This window comes from Emiliania huxleyi, assembly GCF_000372725.1.
Source record: "Emiliania huxleyi CCMP1516 unplaced genomic scaffold EMIHUscaffold_299, whole genome shotgun sequence".
NCBI classification, from domain to species: Eukaryota; Haptophyta; order Isochrysidales; family Noelaerhabdaceae; genus Emiliania; species Emiliania huxleyi.
In genome coordinates, this window is record NW_005199776.1 from 99,081 (window position 1) to 120,623 (window position 21,543).

At 61.9% G+C, this 21,543-nt stretch overlaps 2 protein-coding genes across 2 annotated transcripts; both read left to right on the forward strand.

Annotated features, from left to right (window-relative positions):
* Positions 1 to 10,653: 10,653 nt before the first annotated feature.
* On the forward strand, positions 10,654 to 13,197 carry EMIHUDRAFT_444211 (hypothetical protein). Its single transcript, XM_005775620.1, has 7 exons — positions 10,654 to 10,771; positions 11,000 to 11,053; positions 11,224 to 11,307; positions 11,623 to 11,791; positions 11,866 to 12,144; positions 12,236 to 12,290; positions 12,489 to 13,197. The coding sequence occupies exons 3-7, from the start codon at positions 11,294 to 11,296 to the stop codon at positions 12,812 to 12,814; spliced, it is 843 nt and encodes a 280-aa protein (XP_005775677.1). The 5' UTR covers positions 10,654 to 10,771; positions 11,000 to 11,053; positions 11,224 to 11,293; the 3' UTR covers positions 12,815 to 13,197.
* Positions 13,198 to 19,727: 6,530 nt separating this feature from the next.
* EMIHUDRAFT_368265 (hypothetical protein) lies at positions 19,728 to 20,479 on the forward strand (the record flags this gene model as incomplete). Its single annotated transcript, XM_005775621.1, has 1 exon — positions 19,728 to 20,479. A coding segment is annotated over one exon (489 nt), but the record flags the coding sequence as incomplete, so codon positions are not given.
* Positions 20,480 to 21,543: the final 1,064 nt, after the last annotated feature.

Sequence of the window (21,543 nt, forward strand, 5' to 3'; positions counted from 1 at the left end):
GGGGGGGGGGGATAAACGCTTGCGCCGCCCCCGCACCAGCGACACCGGCCGCGGCTCGCCTCCACGCGCCGGCTCGGAAGAGGGGCTGTCGGCGGCGCAGCAGAGCGGCTCGCCTCGGCGCTCGAGCCGCCAACAGCCCCACTCCTCGACGTGACGGCCGTTCCCAGGGCCGTCCGGTGCGCGCCCGACCCACGCCCCCTCTCGCACCCCTCCGACCCCCCCTGCGCGGCGCACCTATCCGCTGTGCGCCGGCTCGAGCGCCTATCGCCAAATCGCGACGTTTGAGCGCAGCGCACGCGTCCCACACGTCACGCGCGCGCAGGAGAGCTTGCGGCACCGCGGTAGCGTGTACTCACCGAGGGCATCGCGCCGAAAACCCCGCGCATTCCGCCCCAGCAGAGGCTGCAGCCTCTGCACAAGCTACACCACTGTAAGAATGGTGAGTACTTGGGGTTGAGTGGGCTTGCTTGCTCCCTAAGCCGGGAGCAAAAATGCAAGAATAAGTCAGTCAAAGCAGTCGTGGCACGTGAGCAGAGTCGCTGCATGCAACGGTAAGGTAAGGTAAGGTAAGGTAAACTTCTCCACACACACGAGGTGGTGGGGCAAGGGGGGGCAACCCTCGCGTCTCCACGTCTGACGACAGGAGCCCCACGGCATTCAAAGTGCAAGGCCCAGTGCGCGTGGGTGAGCGGTGTGTGTGTGTGTGTGTGTGTGTGTGTGTGTGTGTGTGTGTGTGTGTGTGTGTGTGTGTGTGTGTGTGTGTGTGTGTGTGTGTGTGTGTGTGTGTGTGTGTGTGTGTGTGTCTCACGTCACTACATCCTCCGCCGGTTCCTCCCGTCGCCTCTTCTTTGTTCGAATGTTTTTCAATCCATCCTTCACGAAGCCCTCCCATGTAGCTAGCGTTCTTGGCGAATGTCTCGAAATGGCCAGCAGGCGCTGTCTGCTCGCGGTCTGTGCGGGCCGCTCGTCCTCCTCGCCCTTCTTTCGTCCTCCCGTCCCTCCCCTCCACCATGGCCTTCTCGGCACTTCTTTCTCCATCCGCCTCGCCCTGCCTTTTCGCATCGTGCCGTTCGCCCTCCATTCGGTGACCTCCATGGCTGTCCGCCCCTTTTTGGGTGGCGCTCTCGATACGGTTGCGTCAACCTCGACGTCGCTGTCGCCCTCCCCGTCCCCGCCGGCGTCCGTGCCTCGGTTCGCGTCATCGGTAGCGTCTCCGTTGTTCCCTCGTGCCCCGCCGTCGCCCTCTCTGCTCGGGCCGTTAGCGATTTCGCTCCTCCTGCGTGTCGCCCCTCCGTCCCCTCCCCTTTCTTCGTCGTCATCGTCGCTGTCGCGAAAGCCCTCCGGTCCCTCGATTCCCTCGCCTATCCCCTCCGCTGCGTCGTCCCAGTTTATATCCTCATCCTCTGCGCACGTCGCGTTGGCTTCCTCTCTCCCCCTTTCCTCCCTGCCCCTCTCGCTGTCTGGTGTTAATGGACCCCCTTCCTCTCCCTCGCCACCGTCACCGTCTCCATCCCCGTCGCTACCGCCCTCCATGCCCGCCGCCCTTTGTTTCACACTCGTCTCTGCCATGTCCGCCGTCGCCGCCGTCCTGTCTGCTGCGCTCTGTGCTCCGTGGTACAGTCGCTTATTGTTGCTCAGGATTAGCTCACGCACCAGGACAGCCTCCTGCTCGTTATTTTGGCTTGCCGATATGCATCCAAAGTTCCACGCTAGCTCCTCCTTCGTCACGTCTATCTTTTTGCAGTATCTCGCGAATGCCGTCCGCGCTTGCTGGGGTGTTATTGCGTTCGGATCCGCCCTGGTCCCCGCCCTGTATCCCATCTCCTTGCGGTGGCTCTTGTATGAGTCCCCATATGACCATGTGATTTCTTGGCCTTCCTTGACTCCCCTCTCTGCAAACAGGACCATCACCTGCGCAGCTGCCTTGCCTAATTGTATCTCCTCGTAGCGTACGAAGTGCGTCGCCCTCGTGCCTCGTTTCGGCTCATTCGATGCTGCAGGCCAGTCGAAGTTACACCGCGCCGCGACGCTGTCAAAGTCGTCCCCGCTCTCGTCGTCACTTCCATCCAGCTGCGTCCCCCCTGCTGCCGTGTGTCGTGATAGTTCGTCTGGTACTGTCTCTGGTGGCTGCGCCGTTCCTGTCCGGAAGATCTCCCCAGTGTAGATGCTACACACCTCAAATTTCTCTAGCCTCCTCGTCGCCAGTAGGCCGAGTTCCCCTTCCGCTATGCTAGAGGGGCCTACCTTCGCCCCTTCCACCGTGCCGCCCGTCGTTAGCATGGCCGTCGTTACTTTCGCCGCCGCCTCTGCTGCTTGTCGGCGGAGCGCCTCGCGCCTTCCCTCGTCTCCATGCTCCTGGTCTTGTTCTTTTTGTTTTCCTGCGCTTCCTGTCGCTGGTCCGGCGACGTATCTTGCCGTCTGCCTTCGCTTCCTGGCGGGCCGCGTTTCCTTCCCCTCGTCCCGTGTGTTTTCTCCTGCGTGGTCGCCCTCGCGTGCGCCGCTCGCCGTCTGTTCTCCTCTCTGCTCGCCGTCCTCGTCCCCTCGCTGTCGTCGCTTCCCTCCGGCGCTCGCCGCATCGTCGTTCCTATCACCGCGTTTCCTGCGCTGGCCTTCGCCTTCGAGCTCGCAGTGGGTCGTTTTGAGTGTCATCCCCATCGCTCTCGTCGTTCTGCCTCTCCCCGCTTCGAGGCGTCTCTCTGCCTCTTCCCTTTCCTTCTCCTCGGCATCACGTTGTCGATGTCGCCTCCGTCGCCAGCAAATACACGCATTCGCCGCCCACTCCATTTCTCGTATCCTCTCCTTCCTTTCCTTCTGTCCCTCTCTCAGGCGTTCTGTTTCCGCGGCTACTCGTTCCTTCCTCTCCGCCTCGAGTCCCTTCCTCTTCCCTTCCCGTACTTTGATTATTGATGCCGCCGTCTGCTGCAGTGCCTTGAGTGAAGTCACCACCCGTGTGTCATACTCCCTCATGATGTCTTCTGGCGGGTCCTGGTCCATCACACTCGGCTCGGGTAGTCGTCCAGCTAGCAGTTGCTCCATCGCCTCCCATTCCTCGTCGCTCTCCCTTCTCCCCGCGCATCTCTTCGTCGCCCCAGCAATGGCGCGTACAGCGAGCGCCTGGGCTTCGCACTCTGCGGTGTGGGCGAGTGTCCGCCTCCTTGACTTCGGCGGCGTCCATCGTAGCGCCTTGAGCACGTCCGCCGCGCCTTTCCTCATCGCCCGGTGGTGCTCCCTCCTCTCCCCCTTCACCGCCTCGCACTCGGCGCATAGGACGTGCCTAGTGTTAGCTATTGTCCTGCAACATCCAGGATGCCAGCAACCTTCAGCCCCATCGGCACATGCTCCTCCTCCCTCCTCGTCCCACCCGTCCTGCCACGCCTCTGCCTCTAGGCTGGCCCTCCATCGCCTCCCGTGCTCTATACCTCGGGTCTGTCCCGTCCGCATGCCGTGTACCAGCCTTAGCCTCGCCTTCTCCCCGCAGGCCTCGGGCTGGCGCTGGGTCGATTTTGGACCCCGTTCTCTGTCTCCCTCGTATCTCGTGTCGCCTGATATCGTCCCCGTCGCCTTGATTACCGTCCTCCACACGTTGTCGTCTCCTCCCTTTCGCGCTGCGTGCCCGCCGTCCAGCCGCTTTCGTACCCACCGCCCAATTTTCTCCTTCGCTTCTTGATACAGCCTCCTGTCTCGGATCTCCGGCGCCTGCCCCTCCTCCTCATGCATGTAGATGCATGCCCTGTTCGTCACATGTCGTGCTAGGTCCATCTCGTACGCGCTCGTTACCCTGCTCCGCAGGTGTGCCTTTGCCGCCGCGTCCGCCATGGAATTGGGCGCGTTGCCCGCATGCCCCTCCGTGAAGATGAAAATCACGTACCCTCCGTGGCGCTGTATAATGTCGATTTGTGCTTGCACCGCCGCATTGAGTGCGCTCCTATTTGTCTCGCCGCGTGTCCGCCCCCGATACGCCCGTTCGATCTCCTTGAGCGCCGTCTCGCTGTCCGACATTACTAGGCATCGGTGAGGCTGGAGGGTCGTTTCTGTTTCGTCCGCCTTCGTGCGCAGGAAGCTGTAAATGGCGTACATCTCGGCGTCGACAATCTCCCACGATCCCGGCAGGGCGCCTCCCCATATTCCCCGTCCTATTCGCTCGTGAATCTGTGCCCTGGTCTCTTGTGTATCGTCATCTCCCTCTTTCGGCTGCACGCCCTCCCATCCCCCGAACGATGCTAGCCTTCCGTCTCGAGTCTCCTTCAGCGAGGCGTCCGTCGCTGCCGCCGCTGTGAAGTGGTGCCACTTGTGCAGGCGGCACGCCAGGTCCCTCGCCCTCCACGTCGTGCTCGTTCCCCGCTCTCGCATGATCCGACACTCGCTTTCGTCCATCACGATCTCGTTCTCGCCCTCTCGGTCGTGTAGTCGCTCCTGCGGCGCGCTCCGGATTGCGCCCTCCGCCTCGTCGCTCCTCAGATACAGTCGTAGGACGGGGTCGCGAGCAATGTCGTTCCTCCCGATCTCTTCGTATCCCGCCCTTCCTCCTCCCTTTGTCCACATCTCCTGTACCGCCCCTCCGATCTCCTCCTCGATCGCGACGTTGTCGAGTACCGCTTGCGGCGCACCTCGCCTCCACTCCCCGCCACCCACTAGGTCGTCTATCTCTTGCCCATGTCCGAGCGTGTCCGGTTCGTCACTCCCCCACCATGCGTCCCCGCCGATCGTCGCCTCTCCATCGGCGGCTACTCTCCACTCGTCGCCTCCCCCGTCCAGGGCCATCGTCTTTTTCGTCTTTTCCTTCTGCTGTGCATCGCTATCTGCTGCGTCGCTCTCTGTGCTCGGCTCCTTGCCTAGGTATAATGTTCTGAAGGGTAGCGCCGAGCTATGTCTGTCGCGTCCGGTCTCGTTGCGCGTGCTCTCTTTGATGTTGTCTTGGCGTTGTCCTGCCTCGTCACTGTGGGAGGCAACCTCGACGTGTCGTTTTATTGTGGACCACATCCTGGTCAGCGTGTCGTCGTTTGGTCTCTGCGCCCCCGCCGTGTCCGCCCAGGTGTCGATTGCGGTTAGCATTGCTCGCATACCAGCCTCTCCTCTCGTTGCCGCTCGTTCGATGCGGTCGCGGGTGCTGAACGGTATTAATTTTGTGTCTTGCGCCTAGCGCTGGCGCCATGCTGCGGGTCCACCCCTTGCTCCCCTTTGTGTGTGATCGCGTGCTCCCTCTCGCCTCCCCCTCTCGGCACTAGCCTGCACGACGCGCTCGTAGGCCGCCACGCTCGCCTTGTCCGCCTCCGTTTCCGGCGTCTCCGCGGCCATCTTCTGGCGCTGGCGTTCGCGCGCCTCTGCCTGCTTTTGCTCCAGCATGCGTTTCTTTTCCGCCACGTTGTTGCGGACGCACCCTGGTGCACACTTCCCGCGTTCGCCGCTCGCGGAGGGGTGCGTGACGGAGAGGCAGACGTCGCAGTAGCTCACACCGACCGGCTCGTATTGCAGCTCTGTGCGCGGGACGAAGGTGGATCCCTCCGCGGGGCATCGGCTGCCGTGCAGGATGCGGGGGAGGCCGTGTGCTGTGTAGACGATCGAGCGCGGCATGATGGGGTGGTTGGGGATAGAGGACGTCGACGTCTTGCCGGTCGATGTGAGGATGAAGCGGATCCAGCCAGTCTCCTCGTCGGTGAACGTGCCCGTCGTCGGGTTGAACTTCTCCTCAGCCCGCACATAGACGCAGGTGTGCTGGCGCCCATGCACTTCGTCCATCCCGTCGACGAAGGCGGGGATGAAGGAGCGGATGTCGTCCCTGTTGTTTGGGATGGTGGCGCGGAACTTGGCGGTCTCCACCCCAATGTACGTCGACGGGTCGAAGATGCGCGTTGCAAGCGCGTGCACCTGTGAGCCGGAGTTGGATATGCTCGCACCCCGATCCTCTCTTCTCTCGCTCTCGGTATCTCTTCCGTAGTGCAGTCCGCCCACCGCCGTCGAGCCCCGCATCTGCGCCGCCGTCTCGCGCGCCGACTCGATCGGCGCCAGCTTCAGGGGGACGACCCACGACTCGACCTCGTCGCTGCCGGCGTTGGCATTGGAGCACGTGACCAGCATCACCTTGCCCTCCTCGCTCATCTTCGCGTAGCCCGACTGGGACTTTGTGGAGACCAGCATAATGATGTGGTAAGTTCCGCTGGCGCCTTCGATGGTCGGGGTCGAGATGTGGGTAACGGCCGCCTCCTCCTTGGAGATCATGATTCTCTGCTCCGTCACGGTGCCCGCGATCGGACCCCATTCGGTGAGCCTCGCCTTGGTCGTGGCCGCGTCAATGCCTGTGGCGGGCGCAGGGACGATCGCGAAGAGCGCCGCCGCGCCGCCCTCCTCTGCGATCCCGTCGCCCAGTTTCGCATTGCCGTCGAGCATCGCCATGGTGGTCGTCGTGCGCAGATGCCCAAAATTGGACTCTACTTGCTCGAGCTTCAGCGCGATGTAACGATCGAAAAAATATTCGCAAGTTTTGAGCCTCCGTCGTAATAGGGATCTTCTTCGTGAGGTCGTTTTTTCTCCTCATTCGGCGTGTCCGCCCTGGCCCTCGTCTCACCCCGTTCGCTTCGCGCGCGGGGGTCCATCTTGCCTGTGCGGGGGTCCATCTAGCATCTTTCCTTTGCTCCCTCCTGTAAGCCCGTAAAAAGAAATTCGTGGAAAAAAGAAACGCCTGTGTGAATCATCAACGAAACTAAAGGGGGGCATCCAGTCTCGTTCGGCCTTGTGCTTCGCGCGCGTTGGTCGGGGTGGGATATTGTGGCACGTGGTGATAAAGGAATGGCGTCTGCATGCCTCTGTAACCTGGGTCCTGGGTTTGGCTCCCATCTGTGTGTGTCTGTCTCTCAAGGCGCGTTTAGCGTGCGTCAACCTCGCGGTGGGGATCTCAATTGATCTCTCGCAAACTCGCGCGATGAAGCACATTCTCGCACATTCTCGCACAATCTCGCGCAATCTCACGTAATCTCGTCCAGAGACACACTTTCTTGCGCAACCTCGCTCTATCACGTGCAATCGTATGCGATCTCGTGCAGTCTCGCGCAACGTCGTGCACTCTCGTGCACTCTCGTGCATTCTCGCGCAATCCCGTGCGATCTCGTGCAGTATCGTGCAATCTCGTGCAATCTCGTGCAATCTCAGATCTCGTACAATCTCGCACAATCTCACACAATCTCGCGCTGTCTCGTACGGTCTCGTGCAATCTCGAGCCACCTCACACCCTCCCGTGCAATCTCGCGCAATCTCGTGTGGTCTCGCATAACCTCGCGCAATCTCGTGCAGTCTTGTGTGGTCTGATCGCCCTCCCGCTCTCTCTGTACTGCGAAAAAAGACACTCGATCTCGCGGAGGGAGTCTCGCACCCGTCTATCTGTGCATCCTGCGCATGTTGGGCTGGATGAATCGGCGTGGCACGTGCTCGTTCATCCTCTCTGATGTCGTGAGAAATGCGGGTCCATCTCTCTCCTCCTGTCTGCGCTCTCTTCTCTCTGCCTCTCTTCTCGCCGCGCACGCCTGCGCACCCACTCCCTCCTGCCTGTCCACGGCCGAGTCGCGCCTTGTCCCCTCCCGTCTCCTCCTCGCGTATCGCCCTCCCGCTCTGCCCATGTCCGCCTGGGCCTTCTTTTCGTTCGCGTGCTGCTCGTCCATGGCCGTGTCGCAGCCCGTGCCTCTGCAGGCCGCACCTAATGCTAGGCTCTTGTTGATCGCCCCGCCCTGCCTTGTCCCGGCTCCTTCGCCGCGCCTCGTCGCTCGTGTCGTTGCTGCCGTCGTGCTCGTGCCCTATCGTCTCGGCTGCCTCTCCTCTGCCTCTCTGGCTCTTGATTACTATGATTCCTGTCGCATCGCACTGTTGCATCGCACTACGGCTTAAGTCATCTGTTCTCGTGCAGTGTCTGGCTCCTCTCGTGCCGCTTCGCTCGCACTCACGCCGCTGTTCTGCTTCGCGGCTTCGCGGCGATTTGGCGGCCTGTGTGTCCTCTCTTGCCGGTGCGGGTGCTACAGTTTTGTGCGGCTTGCGATGCGCGCGTTTTGCTTTTCGAGTCAATTTTGCACGAACCCACAAGTCGGTGGGCCGCTGTCTGATACCACTCCCACCGCCGTGGGAGGGCCCATCTCCGTCAGAAGCCTCTGTACGGAGGACGAGGTCGTTGGCGGGAAGCCTCATGGCGCCATGTCAAAAAAAGAAGAACCATGCATGCAACGGCGCCGCCACACGCTCCGGACGACCGACACACCGACACACCACGCACAATGGGAGGCTATCGCGCACGATCGGCCTTCGCACCCACCGCAAACACCTCGCCGCACAGATGGGGGGAGGCATAATCCCACACACACCGGAGCAGCGCAGACACCTTACACGTCAGCGCTCGCTCGATGTGGCCGGCGCTCTCCCCTCTCCTATCGCCTTTTCAACGGCGGCGTGCGGCCACGCGCCGCGCCGAGCCGGTCTTGGCGGGAGACCTCGGAGCCGCACGCGATGCGGGCATGCGCGATGGCTCCGTTGGCTCCGTGCCTAAGGCAGATAGATTAGGGTGTGAGCTGCGGCAGCCACCGTTTCTGTACCTCGATCACGTGCAGGCCGTCGGAGGCCGCGCTGGATGGCCCAGGGCCGGCGGCGGTGAAGGCGTCCGTCGATGAAGGGATGTCGTCGAGGGAGCCATCGTCCTCCGTGGCTGGTGCACCGGTCCAGTTGTCGGAGTTCGAGATCGCCGTCGACTTGGAGAGTTCGGCCCGTTGACGAACTCACGGAATGTGAGCGACTTGGTGCACGCTGATAGTCGAGCATCATGGCTCGCACCTCATCCTGAGCGCAAGGAACTCGCCCAGGGGCCAGCTGTTGGCGTCGCCGTTTTGATCGAGCTGCATCCACTGCATGGTTTCGCAGTCATCGTCGCGCCTTCCTGCGCGAAGATCTCGCCAGCCGTCATGAAGTCTTGTACTGCGAACAGGTCGGAGAGGTGAGTGGTGGTTAGGGTTAGGGTTAGGGCAAGACAGGGACCGGAGGGCAGCTGGCGCCGTATGAGCTGCAGTCCTTTAGCGCGCTTTCAAGGTCGCGCAGCGCGGCCTTCAGCCTTGCCTTCTCCGCGCTCGACGTCTCCGGGTCCATCCGCAACGCGGCGTAGCGCTGGTCCACAATCCTGTCACCCTCGGCAGCCGGATCGTAGACGTAAAGCTGCGCGAATCGAGGCGTCTCGTGCTCGCCAACACCGAGTGGCCCAACTTTGTGGTGGAGCTTGCCTTGGATCACCACGCTCGGGGCCCAGCCGCCGTCTGGAGGACGGAGGATGTTCACAGGTGCTGACGCAATCGACAGCGCGTTGTTGAGTCGGCGAGAATGCTTCGCCAGCAGCTCGGGATTGCGCTCCCAAACGGCATCGACGGCCTCGTCGCGCTGGATCGGCGGCAGGTCGACTTGCCCTCCGCTGCAGCAAAACTTGCCGCCTTGCCATTTGGTCCCGTACTGACCAACTGCCTTGGCCCGCTTCGCCTCCTTTGGGAAGAGCAAGGCGCCGCAGTGCGTGCACATGTAGCGGGTCTCGCAGCCGCATCCGGTCGCCCCGCACACGCACTCGCCCATCTTCCCAATCGAGACGGGCGTCGCCTTCTCGTGCGCCGAGCTGTTCCAAGCGAAGAGGTCGGCGGCGTTGCGGCCCACGCATTCCACACATGCAGCCTGCTGCTGCCGGCGTTCACGGCGGAAGGCGTGTCGGGCGCTGTGAAAATCGGTGTCGAGCTGGTCCAACGCCCCATGCCAAGGTTGGCCGAGCCGCGTCGAGAGCCAGACAAACTTCTCAAGTTGGTACAGCTCCCGATGAAGCGCGGAGCGGCCTGTCCCAACCGTCGGCGGCTCGGTCTCCAGTCGGGGCACAGTGGAGAAGCCGGCTCCGACACGCGCACGAAGCTGGAGAATGCGCAGCTCCATTTGGGCGCGCTTCCAGGCAGCTTTGGACAATGCTTTCTCCACGTCCTCCGGGGTGAGAGCGTAGTGGAGACCGTCGTCGACCGTCCGCACGATGAGCGCAGGCCCGCAGCCAGATGGCCAGGGCAGATCACCGACGAAGGCGTCGATCACGCACTCGGTGCGGGCGAGGGAGTAGGTGGGCATGGCGGGACAGTTTGCAATTGACTTGCTGATGAGAGCGCCTTCCAGGCGGGTAGTCGTGCCCCTCACCTAAGGTCAGACGGCGGCGTCAGAAGGGGGGGGGCGGGGGGGGAGGGGGGGGCGAAGCGTGAACATGGAGGCAAGCAGGTGCTGCACCTGGCCAAAGCCGGCGACCTCGAAGTTGTCGTAGCTTGTGCGGATATCGCGGATATCGCTGAGCGTGAGAGGGACCGGATCGGCAGCAGCATGGGCGGCCGCGTCAGCGGCCGGAGAGGCCGGAGAGCCATCCGACGGAGGCCGGTCGTGCATCGGCGCGTCAGCCGCAGGGGGCGGGGGGGCGGCGGCATCCATCGCTGCGGGTCGCTGCGGGCCGACGATTGTGGACTGATCGATCGTCGGCGGGCGGATTTCGGCTGGGACGTTCTACGTTAAAAGAGCGTCGGCGCGGACACGAGAGACTTATAAGGGTAGAGACGCCTCCCTACCGGTATAAATACCGGGCGGGTATTGTTTTGTTTAAATTCTTTGTTTTTGTCGGCCCGAGAGCCACAGCTCCGCGACTGCCAGCGTCGCCTTACGCATCAGCTCGGGCATGGACACCACCACGACCACCCTGCTCGACGGCACGTCCGTGCTCGCCGACCCGGATCTGCAAGAGCACACGGTGCGCCGCCGCCGCCACCGCCGGCCGCCGCCGCCGCCGCCACCGCATGCACCGCTCCTCGAGCCCCGAGTCCCACCGCCCCGGGGACGGGCCGCCGTGGACACTCCCGGCGGGGATGATGCCGCCCACTGCACACGCCACATCCACCACGCCATTGTTCCGAGCGCGCGATCTGCGCCTGGGACGGCGTGGCAGCGAGGCCTGAGCCGCGGCCGCCGCGGTCCACAGGCAAAGGCGGGGTCGCTTGCGGTGCGAGGCTTCTTCAAGTGGGTCACGTTTGAGGCGCGTGCGGCCCGCCTCGCGCCGCCGTTCAGCGCACTCCCTAAATCTCCCTCCCTCGGGCAAACGCCTAGCCCACGCGCCTGCCTGACTCCTGCGCCTCCCTGCGCCTCCCTGCGCCTGTCGCCTCGCGGCCCTCCCAAATCTCCCGGCCGCTTCACTTGACTCGCCAGGTGCTCGGCCACGCGGTGCTCGCCACCCTCTGCACCGGCACCTCCTACGTCCTCTTCCAGTACATACTCAATGTCGAAAACATCGTGCGCTCTCTGCTCCCCTTCTTTGCCCCTCCCCTCCCCTCCTCCGCACCACACTCACGCACCCGCACGCACCCACGCACATGGACATGGGCGCATGCGGCGCGCACACACAGCCACCAGCGGGCACAGCGGTGCACACCCGGCGCGCACCGTCAGTCAGCCCGCCTTACACACCTCCCAGCATGGAGGACGGGCCCACGCGCACACTGCACACACTCGCTGAGCACGGCTGGCTCGGGAGCCGACACGAGGCGCGCTGTCACTAGCGCGCTCGCTGACGGGACAAAGGGCCTGACCCCCCACCCATGCCCCGCAGGTGCTCGGCGTGATCCTCGTAGCGCGGATCGTCAACGGGTCGCAGCAGGCCACCTCGGCCGCGGGCAGCGTCATCGCTTTTGCCTCTACGCTCCGCACCGTCGCGATGCTCTCGTGCAACGTGTCCGAGACTCTGACGATCAACGCGGGGGCTGACCATGAGAAGAAGGCGACGACCGTGTTCAGGGACGAGCTGGTCCTGTCCTTGACATGTCCACGACACTTCCGAGACATGTCGCGTAGGCGACGACCAAGTTCCGGTACGAGCTGGTCCGGCTGCTCAACCTCTCCTTTTACTGCTACACGCTCATGCTCAAGGGGCTCAAGCTCGTGACGCCGCCCGCGTCGCTCATCCCCCTGGAGGGGGGGGTGATGGAGGCGGAGGTCCTGTCCGTGGTCTCGTGCCCGACGGCGATGGTCTGCAAGTGGATCACGTCGCTGCTCGAGGAGCAGCGGCAGGCGGCGCGCATCACCGACCAGCAGGTCTCGGTGATGACGACGGAGCTCATCAAGCTGATGAAGGCGAGATACAGCGAGATGCAGCCCGAGATTCAGCGAGATGCAGCCCGAGATGACCTCGAGATGACCCGAGCTGACCTCGAGCTGACCTCAGGTCTACCAAGACACGCACGGCCTGCAGTTCACGCCGATGCCGGCGATGCTCAACGGCCTCCTCCTCCTAGAACCAGAACCCGAACCCGTCCCCTTGTCTCCCAACCAGCACTCGAGAGGACGCGTCCGGCTGTGTCCGGCCGTATCCCGCTCTCTTCACCGCAACTCGCCTCCCTCGTATTCACGCGGTGCTCTGAAGACACGGCGCGAGAGACCGTTCTCGCGCCCTCATGCTGGTGTCTTTCACCGCGTAGGCTTCTCCTACTTTTTCGTCGTCGTGTGGGTCTACTCGATGGCCCCCGTCATCGCAATGATGGAGATGCACGACAACGGCGATCTCAACAACGAGGGGTTCGGCCTCGGCCTCGCCTTCTCCTTCTTCCTCGCCCTCTTCTACTTCGGCCTCTACGAGGCGGGCAAGATCATCGAGCAGCCCCTCGCCGGCGTCGTCGACTTGCTGCCTATCGACGAGATGGGGCACACGCTCTCCGACGACCTCTCCAACCTGGTCGACGATCCGAACGACGAGGTGCCCGTTTTCCTTCCCCGCCCGCCCGACGCGCGCAACGGCAAGATCTGACCGCCCCTGAGGCGGAGCCGCGGGGAGGCGGAGCCGCGGGGAGGCGGAGCCGCGGGGAGGTGGAGCCGTGGCCGCGCGCTTGGCTCGGCGACACGCCACGCGCGGTCGTCGGAGGTAGCGAGGGGCCAGGGCAGGGGCCGCCTGCGCTGCACGTACGTTTATACGCAGGGGTTTAGCCAGAGAGGGTGCCGAGGGGCCGGCCGAGCCGACGCGGCTACGCGGTGGAGTTGCCGGCGATGTGTGCCGCAGAGCGGACGCACTCGAGACTCTGCCTACCAGGCTGGTGCTCACGCGAAAAGGAATCGACGCGATGTACAAAGCATACAACAAGAGGAGAAAGAAGAGGACGGACATCAGTGATGACGAAACAGAAGCTAGCGCAGACGAGGGCAGGGGAGACCCGGGGACGGCGGAGTCGGAGCAGACGGCATCGGCTGCCGAGGAAACGTTGGGAAGAGGCACGAGGAGGGCGGCGACCTCAACCGACTATGGAGGACCCGCAGGGCGAGACGAGGGAGGGAGCAGGATGTTGCGGAGATCAGCAGGAGGATGTACGACGAGATTAGGAGCAGCAGGGACCCGAGGGACCATGTGGAAGACGGCTAGTGCTAGTCCCCCATCGGGAGGACGACCCCGGCTAGTCGCCGACCACACCCACAAAGAACCCTGCACAAAGACCGCAGGGCGGGGACCTGTTCCTTTTTACCCATCTCCTAGTAGAGGTGTCCGTTTTATTTATTTATTTACGGACAGGAACGCGATCTATTTTATTCCTTTGCAGGACGGCCGGTCGCAGCGACGGCCGATCCAGCAGTCGTCTGCGACATGGCAGTGGCCCCGGTCATGTGCGCTGGTCCCGAGCGGCTCAGGTCCCAGATCGAATCTCGGACCCACAGATTCTAGATTCCTTTGGATTCCCTGGATTCCCGCAACAACGATCTCTTAGCGGCGGCAAACAGAGGCGCAACTCTGCCAGCAGCGATTCGTTTTACCAGTCACGTACACCAGCCTGCCAAACTGAGCACGGCGCTGCGGTCAGCTGTGGCCTTTGCCATGCTCTCGCTCAAGCTGGCGTACGGCATCGCTGCGCGCGGAGACGCCCCTGCGCTGGCGGCGCCTCTTTCCCTCTCCGACGTGGGGTCTGGTAAAGACCCGTTGGAAGGTGCTGCAAGCATGGGCGTCACGGTTGCGACGGTGGAGACTCGCTCGAATGCAAGCACCTTCCCGATGGACGGCAGCAATGGCCTCAGCTTTCAGAATGCAATGCCGGGTGCACCCTGGGAAGGCTGGATGACCAAGGTGAAGGGCTTTGCAGACTGGTTAGCGGCCGAAAATGCTTCCGGGGGCGATCGCATCGTCATCACCGCAGACGCCGAGGACGTTCTGTCTGGCGGCTGCTCCCAGGCGGAGCTCATGAAACGGTATCACGCAATCGTAGAGGCGTCGGGCGGTGCTCGCGTGGTTTTTGCGGCGCAGCTCCGACTCTATCCTTCCGGCGCCCAGAAGTACCTGCTGCCATTCTATGAGTCCCCAGCCACCCTGGCGAGGAAGGCCGCGGTGCAGCGGCTGGCGGGTATCAGTGACAACTCATACGGGCGTTGGGTCAACCAATCCGACTGCGATCTTGACCATGCGCGCCACCTTCGTCAAGGCGAGAACTACACAGCCTGCGCGCCGCCGCACTCCCTCGCATACCTGAACGCGGGCGTCGCGATGGGCCCCGTCTCTCTCCTGCTCGACGTATACCAGTCGATCATGAAGATGGGCCGCAACGAGTCGTTCAGCTTGCACGGGAGACACCAGCCCCCAGAGTTTGATGATCAGATGGCTGCTTCAAGCTACCTTGTCATGCACCCTCGTTCCGTAACGCTCGACTACACGGGCACTCTCTTTGGATGCCTCGTCCATATGCAGACGCCGAACGGCTCGGTCCCAGTCTACGACATCGAGCGCCACGGCAAAGCGGTGCGGCTGGTCAACAAGGTGACGAACACGAGACAGTGCTTCGTGCATGGCAACGGCGGCGAGCGGATAAAAGCCGCATATTCTCGGCTACGTGCCAACATGGGTTCCAGCTGCCGGCCGCGCTATCCGAGTGACGCACGGTGTACACTGCTGCTTTCGAAGCTGCAGCTGGTGCACATTCCGAAATCCGGAGGGACCACCCTCGAGGAAGTCGGCAAACGCAGCCTTCATATTAACTGGGGTGTTCACAGAACAGAATGGCCTGGTGGCAACTGCGCACTGGGCTGTCCCGATCATCAGCACACCAACTGGCAGCCATGCTCCGCTTGGCACATCCCACGCACGGTGTACACTGCTGTGGGCCCAACCGGTGAGGACCCTTACGCTGGTTTCAAGACCTTCTGCGCGATGCGGCACCCTTTTACGAGGGCCATCAGCGAGTACATTTACTCTGGGAGTCCTTGCAATGCTGCAGACCTTAATGCGGGTCTGACAGCTGTTTTGCAGAACATCAGCGCATCGGTCTCTCTGCTGGCAAAAGCATGGCCTCAAATTGAAGGGACGGAAGGCGCGACTCACTTGAGGATAGCGGCGAGGCCCAGCTTTCCGCATGACAGGCGGAGTCACACAGATTGTCACATGCTGCCGCAATCGTTTTACGACTGCGACACCATCATCCATACGGAGACGCTCGACAGCGACTTTGCGTCCCTTGTGCAGTCCTACGGTGCAGATGTGACTGCCAAACAGGTGGCCGACGCAGCAGTCCAACCTGCAGCTCAACCTGCAGGAAGCAAGACTTGCAGCCTGCAGGTTGGTGACCTCGACACGACTACATTGCAGCTGCTCCGCCAAGTGTACACCCGGGATTTTGAGGTCGGCCGCTACTTATCCACGGTGCTCCCTTCACGAAACGAGGAGTCTGTACAGATTTACAGTGCGCCCCTGGCCGTGCACATAGACGACGTGGTCGAGGAAAGCCAGGTGTTTAGTTTTATAGTTTAGCTTACCCTAAGTCCCTAACACCGTGTACAAAAAAGGCCGTTGCCTCAGCGGCCGACCGCCACGTCACCCTCATAGGCAGGTCATCACACGCGATCAAACGCCCCTGCGTGGGTGCGAGCCTCCGCGGAAGCCCGCGGGCACCACGCCCTGGGCCACACCGCTTCAACCGCCCTTGCCACCACCATGAGAAAGCGCCGACGCGGGAGGCCGGCCCGCGCTCCCGTAATCACCCCTAATCCGTCATGGCCTCCTACAAGTCGCAATCCACATTCTGGCAAGATGGTAGATGCGCCATGCCGCATGCGGGTCCACGGATCTCGGATGCAGCATGAACTTGCTCAGTTTGGTATTTGAGCACACTCGGCTCTTACGTGTTTTGGTGCTGTACACGAGGCCTTCCGTTCACCGCAGACGTGATCTAGATCTGTTCTCTACTGGCTCAATCAATTATCTCCAGTGAGACTTACCTACACTTACACGCCCCAACTGCCAAGGCGTGTACAACTGAAGCACATGAAATGAAGACGAGAGTGGCTACTAGTGCGTTTCATGAAATGAAGCTGAGCCTGAGCCCGGCTTCATGAAGCTGAAGCTGAGCCTACATTACTCAGTGCTTCATGCTTATGAGAGCCTCTGATGAAGCTGGCGTTAGGAATAGCGCCATTACGTGGGTATGCCCGGGATGTCCGAGATTTGGGGATAGGACGGTTAGTGCATAGTGGGTCCACCCCATTGCATGCCTTGTGGGTCGACTCTACCATGCCTAGTGGGTGTAGTCGACCCATACCAGTCGCCCTCTAGCGCCATTTGGCTAGACTGGCGCGTAGGTGGGCCATAGCATGACCCATAAGTTTGCACGAGACCGACTGCGAGTCCATGTATTTTTGAACACATTTGTGTCCCGGGATATCCCGGGATATCCCGGGATGGTATTGTGTTTTGTTTAACAGTGTCCTAACAGCAGTATTTAGCTGAGTGTTAGTACGTCCTAACAGCAGAATTAGAGCTAGTGTTAGGACACCAGGTGTCCTAACAGCAGCATCACTGTCCTTAACGTTTTACCGGCAGATACTTTTACCCCGGGTCCCATGGCGGACACCGGGCTGTGGACGACCCTGCCTCGGCGTGGCGGAGCAGCTGGCAGGTTTGACATCTACATCTTGTCCGACGTGCGGGATCCGTTGTCGACTACTTATTCTTGCTCAACGCAATCGTCGTCACCTTCATCCTCGAACAGGTAGCTGAGCATTCGAACCAGCGCGCAGCTCTTTTGAGCCACGCGCAAAAGAGGCTGGCCGAGGCTGAGTTTGTTGTGTTGTCGTTGCGCAGGTCGATGAAGCCCCGCGGAAAACGGTCAAGAAGATCACCCTGCGCAAAGTCGGCGATCCGTGCAGTACGACTCGAGGTGTGCCCGCTAGTAGCTAGCGCCTCGCTGCCCATCCTTGACATATCTTTAGAAATCATCTCCCAGTCACTTACCCAACGCCCGTGACACATCACACTTCCCTTCCCAATGCATTAGCACGCTCCCCGACCGTTAACCCACCCACCATCATGCATGAGGAGGCTCCTGCTGCTCAGCTACCGAGGCCTGGTGGCGTCGGCTGCTGCGTTGAGAAGACAGCAGCACTGTCCGACCTCAAAACATGCACAACAAGCGGGATTTGTGACTCTGTCCTCGATTCTTCAGTCGCTCTGCCGGACGCGCTCGCGAGGGTCACCAGGCAAGCCGTGTGGACGCCCAGAATCGCCTCCCCTGGCTTAGCTAGAGTGAGAGATATTGTGCACATGGTCAAACTCTACAGTACATACACTGACACTTTACCTCCCAGAGCTCGTCTCGGTCCGCCACGGCCATCCTCGGCCTCCGGAGGGCCCCTGGCCGCGGCTTGGTGCGGCGGCGTCACAAATCCGATGTCAGTTCACCGGGACGCGATCGGGCGATCTGAAGTCCAACTAGGCGTATGGCTTTCCCACCCAGGGCTATCACCCGGACCCCTCAATGGGCGCCTGCGGTGCCGCCCCCACGAGGTGTTGTTCACACCTGTCCAACCATTCTCGTGCAGCAGGAACGCGCTGTGTCGTGTGGCAGCAGCAAACTCAAATGACGACGGGTTGCAGCCTCGTAGCTCAACGGCAACATTGTGCATGAGGAAGGCTGATAGAAGTAGCACCAGCCACACAACCAACAGCTTCTGGAGAGTATGCGGAGCGCAAGCAGCCGGTGATCAAAGGCGTGTTGCTGTCGGTGGCAGACGTTGCCGAGGGACGCCGGCGCTTCGGTGCGTGGCTTCGGGGTGGTCATAATTTTCCACCGCTCAACTTGGAGGCAGTGTGTCTAGTAGCGTGCTACAGCTATAACGGCGGACCTCACTGCGGCGCCGACGTGCGACGACCGTCTGGGATCGAAAGACGAAACCGCGTCCCAGGAGCTCGTGCAGAGCGCCCCCCGCCCCCGGAGCTCTGTGGCGGAAATTTTGAAGGGAACGTGATGGCTTCCCACCGCCTCTGTATGTACCCAATAAAGTGCTAACACGACCCTCGGGCAGCAGGGGGTATGTGGCGAGCGCACGGAGGCACAGTTAGGCCGCCGTGAAGCGTGATATCGCCCTTCCGGGCACCCCGTAGCCCGTTTCGGTAGCCGTTTAGGGGTTAACGGCACCCCCGCGCGGTGCCGAGCGGCCCAGGGCCGGCCAAGGGACTAAACTGGACGGGACCGTGGCCGGTTTGTAGTAGTCTACCCCCCAAAACGATTTCTGACCTCTCCCGTGTCCGGCGCGGCGCTCCAAATCCGCACTTCGCGAGCTTCTACGGGAGTTCACGCGGCCTCTCCGCCTCGTGAGGCACACCCCACACTCACCGCGAGCCCTGGGGCTGTGCGCTGATCTTTGGCCGCGGCGTCCGGAGCTTTGGTTGTCGAATATCGGCCGCCAGCGGCGGTGCTGCGCGGGAGGCGGTCGCGGGCACGCTGGGCTCGATCAGCTTTCCTTAGCACGGATTTGGTGGACGTTCTTGGCTTCAATTTTACGAATGTCTTGGCACCAGCTGAAGGCTTGCCCCCGTCCACGGCCCAGATCGCCGATTCGTGCCATGGTATTCGGATTTTGGCTATTTGCTCGTGTGGGGGTATATCGCAGATTTGTCAATGGTACCGCGTCTGCGACGCGGGCGCCTTGCGGGCAGAGCCCTTAGCCACCCTTTTATCTTGCGCGGTCAAAACTCGGCTCCGAGGGAGATGCGGCACGGAACTCGGCTCCGAGGGAGATGCGGCACGGAACTCGGCTTCGAGGGAGATGCGGCACGGGGAAAAAAATGCGCGGAGGGGAAAAATCTACGATGTCTAGCGCCAAGGCGGAGGATTATGATGCGAGGCCTGGAAAGACCCTTGGTAGGGTGCCCACAGGACCCAAAAGAAAATAGCTTTCCGCCTCAAAAAGGGACGCACAAGGCAAATCTGATGTTGGCTTGTCCCAATAGGAGCGAGGCCTCTTCCGTTGGGGAACCGAGTTCATAGGAAACGAGGGTTTCCCATTGTGACCCGCTCCAGCGCGAGCGTGACACTGCACTTGGCGCCGAGCGCCCGCGGCTCAGACCTTGTGCAAGCCGACCCTCATTGAGCACGCCGGTCCGGACCGATGGCGCTCGGTGTGGAAAAGAAAGAAAGAAAGAAAACAGACAACCCAAGGGAGGGATGGGAGGACGGCACGCCGCCACCACACAGGGATTTTAAGGAGAGGTGTGTGGTGCGCTATCCGTCGCCCACCCTAGGGAGTCTGCCTCTTCCTATCTCTCTTCGCAGTCTCTCGCCGATTCTCGCTGCAACCTTCGCTCGGTGTGGAGCAAGCAAGACCCCGGCTTCGGCATTCTTCTTTTTCTCGCTTGACTATTCCGAGATAGTTCATCTCCATAATGGTGGTTTCGGTTCTCTTCGCCGCCGCTTCACTCGGCCTGCTCCTGCCCGAGCGACCGGCGGCGCCGAGCCTCGCCGTGCGGCCCTCCGCGCCGGCGCGCGCAGCACTGTGCATGGTTGACCCGTGGGCGGAGCAGAGCGGCATCGACGTCAACTCGATCATCGGTGCGGCGGTCGGGCTGCTCGGCGTTGGTGGCGGCGTAGGGCTCATCGCGTTCACCGAGAACGCGGGCAAAAGGAACGAGGAGGCGGACAACTCGCAGCCCTGCGTCACGCCCGGCTGTGTCGCGAACGGTGGCGTGGTCACGTGCAATGTCTGCAAAGGCACCGGCGTGGACCCCCTCTCGGAGCTGGTTGCCGGCGTGCGCCAGGCGACGGGAGATACCGCATCGGCGAACGTGGTCAAGGTGGAGGACTGGGGCGGCGACAGCGCCCGCGAGGTGGTCATGTACGAGAAGCTGCTCTCCAACTTCCCGCCAAAGGTGACGGAGGAGGTTTGCCTCGTATGCGACGGCCGGGGCGTCGTCGTCTGCGACAACTGCCAGGGGACGACCGTCCAGCCCCGCTTCCTGGAGCGATATTCGCCGGACGACTTTATGGACTGATGCGCGTGCGCTCTCTTGCGCCTGCGCTCTCTGGCTTTACTTGCCCCAGTACCATGGATCTGTCACACATGGACAGCTCCGTCGGCGCTCGCAGGATGTTGCTGCGCGTGGCGTTGCTGTGAGAGTCGTCAGCCCGGAGCGCCCCCGAGGGTCTCGAGAGGTAGAATATGTAATAAACTCCGCACACAAATCCAGAAATCTGACACCCGTACCTCGCTCCAAACCACGCCGGGCAGCTCTGGTCGTGCTCGGGACGGGGAGGGTTACTTCCCCCAGGATTGGTCTTCTCTGCATGCGGGAACACCCTCGGGCGGCCGGGTGGGGCTGCGGCTGGAGCTAGCATGGCTCGGTAGAGCCGAGACCCCGTGTTGAGGCGGCGCTCCTGTGGGCGGCTGTGGAATCGGCAGATCGTCGACCTCAGATCTCCAGTATTCTCATCCCAGTGGATGGACGTCCGGACGAGCGGACGTCCCTTTGTGTTCCTCTCGCCGTCCGCCAGCGGGACGCTCTGTCGCTGGCGGCGCAGTTTTCTGTGAGGTGGGAGGAGAGGAGAGGACGCAGTGAAGATGGCGCAGCAGCAGGCCCCGCCAGCTGCGCAAGCGCCCATCGTCGTCGTCGTTGACGAGGTTCAGATCACCAGTGATGCAATGCTCGTTCTCGTTCCAGGGGCTCTTTACTCGTGGCGAGTTCGGAGTATACGGTACCCTAGTATGTAACCTTTATGTAATAAATCCATGAGTATAAGATCGTGTGTCGTATAGCGGACCGGAGGAGAAAGTGCGGCGGATCCCCGACTGCACTGTCTCGCTGGGGTTTGGGGAGGTTAAGAATGCAATACACATGTATAAACAATGATTATAGAGCGTCGGTCGCGGTTCGAGTCAGTATATACAGGATGACAGAGGTGCACGCAAGTCTTGCGGCACAGGAGGTACACTCACGAGAGGCGGGAGGGTGCCCACTCAAATGTCCAACATAATGTATTCAAAAACGTCCGGTCGAGTGTCTGCGCGCCACGAAAAGTCGAGGTCTACACAAGTTGCTGCGACGAGCTCCTTCCCGTGCGTCGCAGCACTGCCAACGCGACACCGCCAGCCGCCAGCACGGCGATGCTGTCGATGGTGTATGCCAGGCTCTGCCCGTAGCTGTCTACCAGAGCGCCGCCAATCACAGGTCCCAACACCATGCCAACCGACAGACAAATGATAAAGGCGGTGCCAGTTGCTTGGCCCGCATGAGCGGCA

Coding starts and splice junctions, on each gene's coding strand:
- EMIHUDRAFT_444211 (XM_005775620.1), top strand. Junction 11,792..11,865: donor GGGCTGACCATGAGAAGAAG/GCGACGACCGTG, acceptor CATGTCGCGTAG/GCGACGACCAAGTTCCGGTA. Junction 12,291..12,488: donor GATGCCGGCGATGCTCAACG/GCCTCCTCCTCC, acceptor TTCACCGCGTAG/GCTTCTCCTACTTTTTCGTC.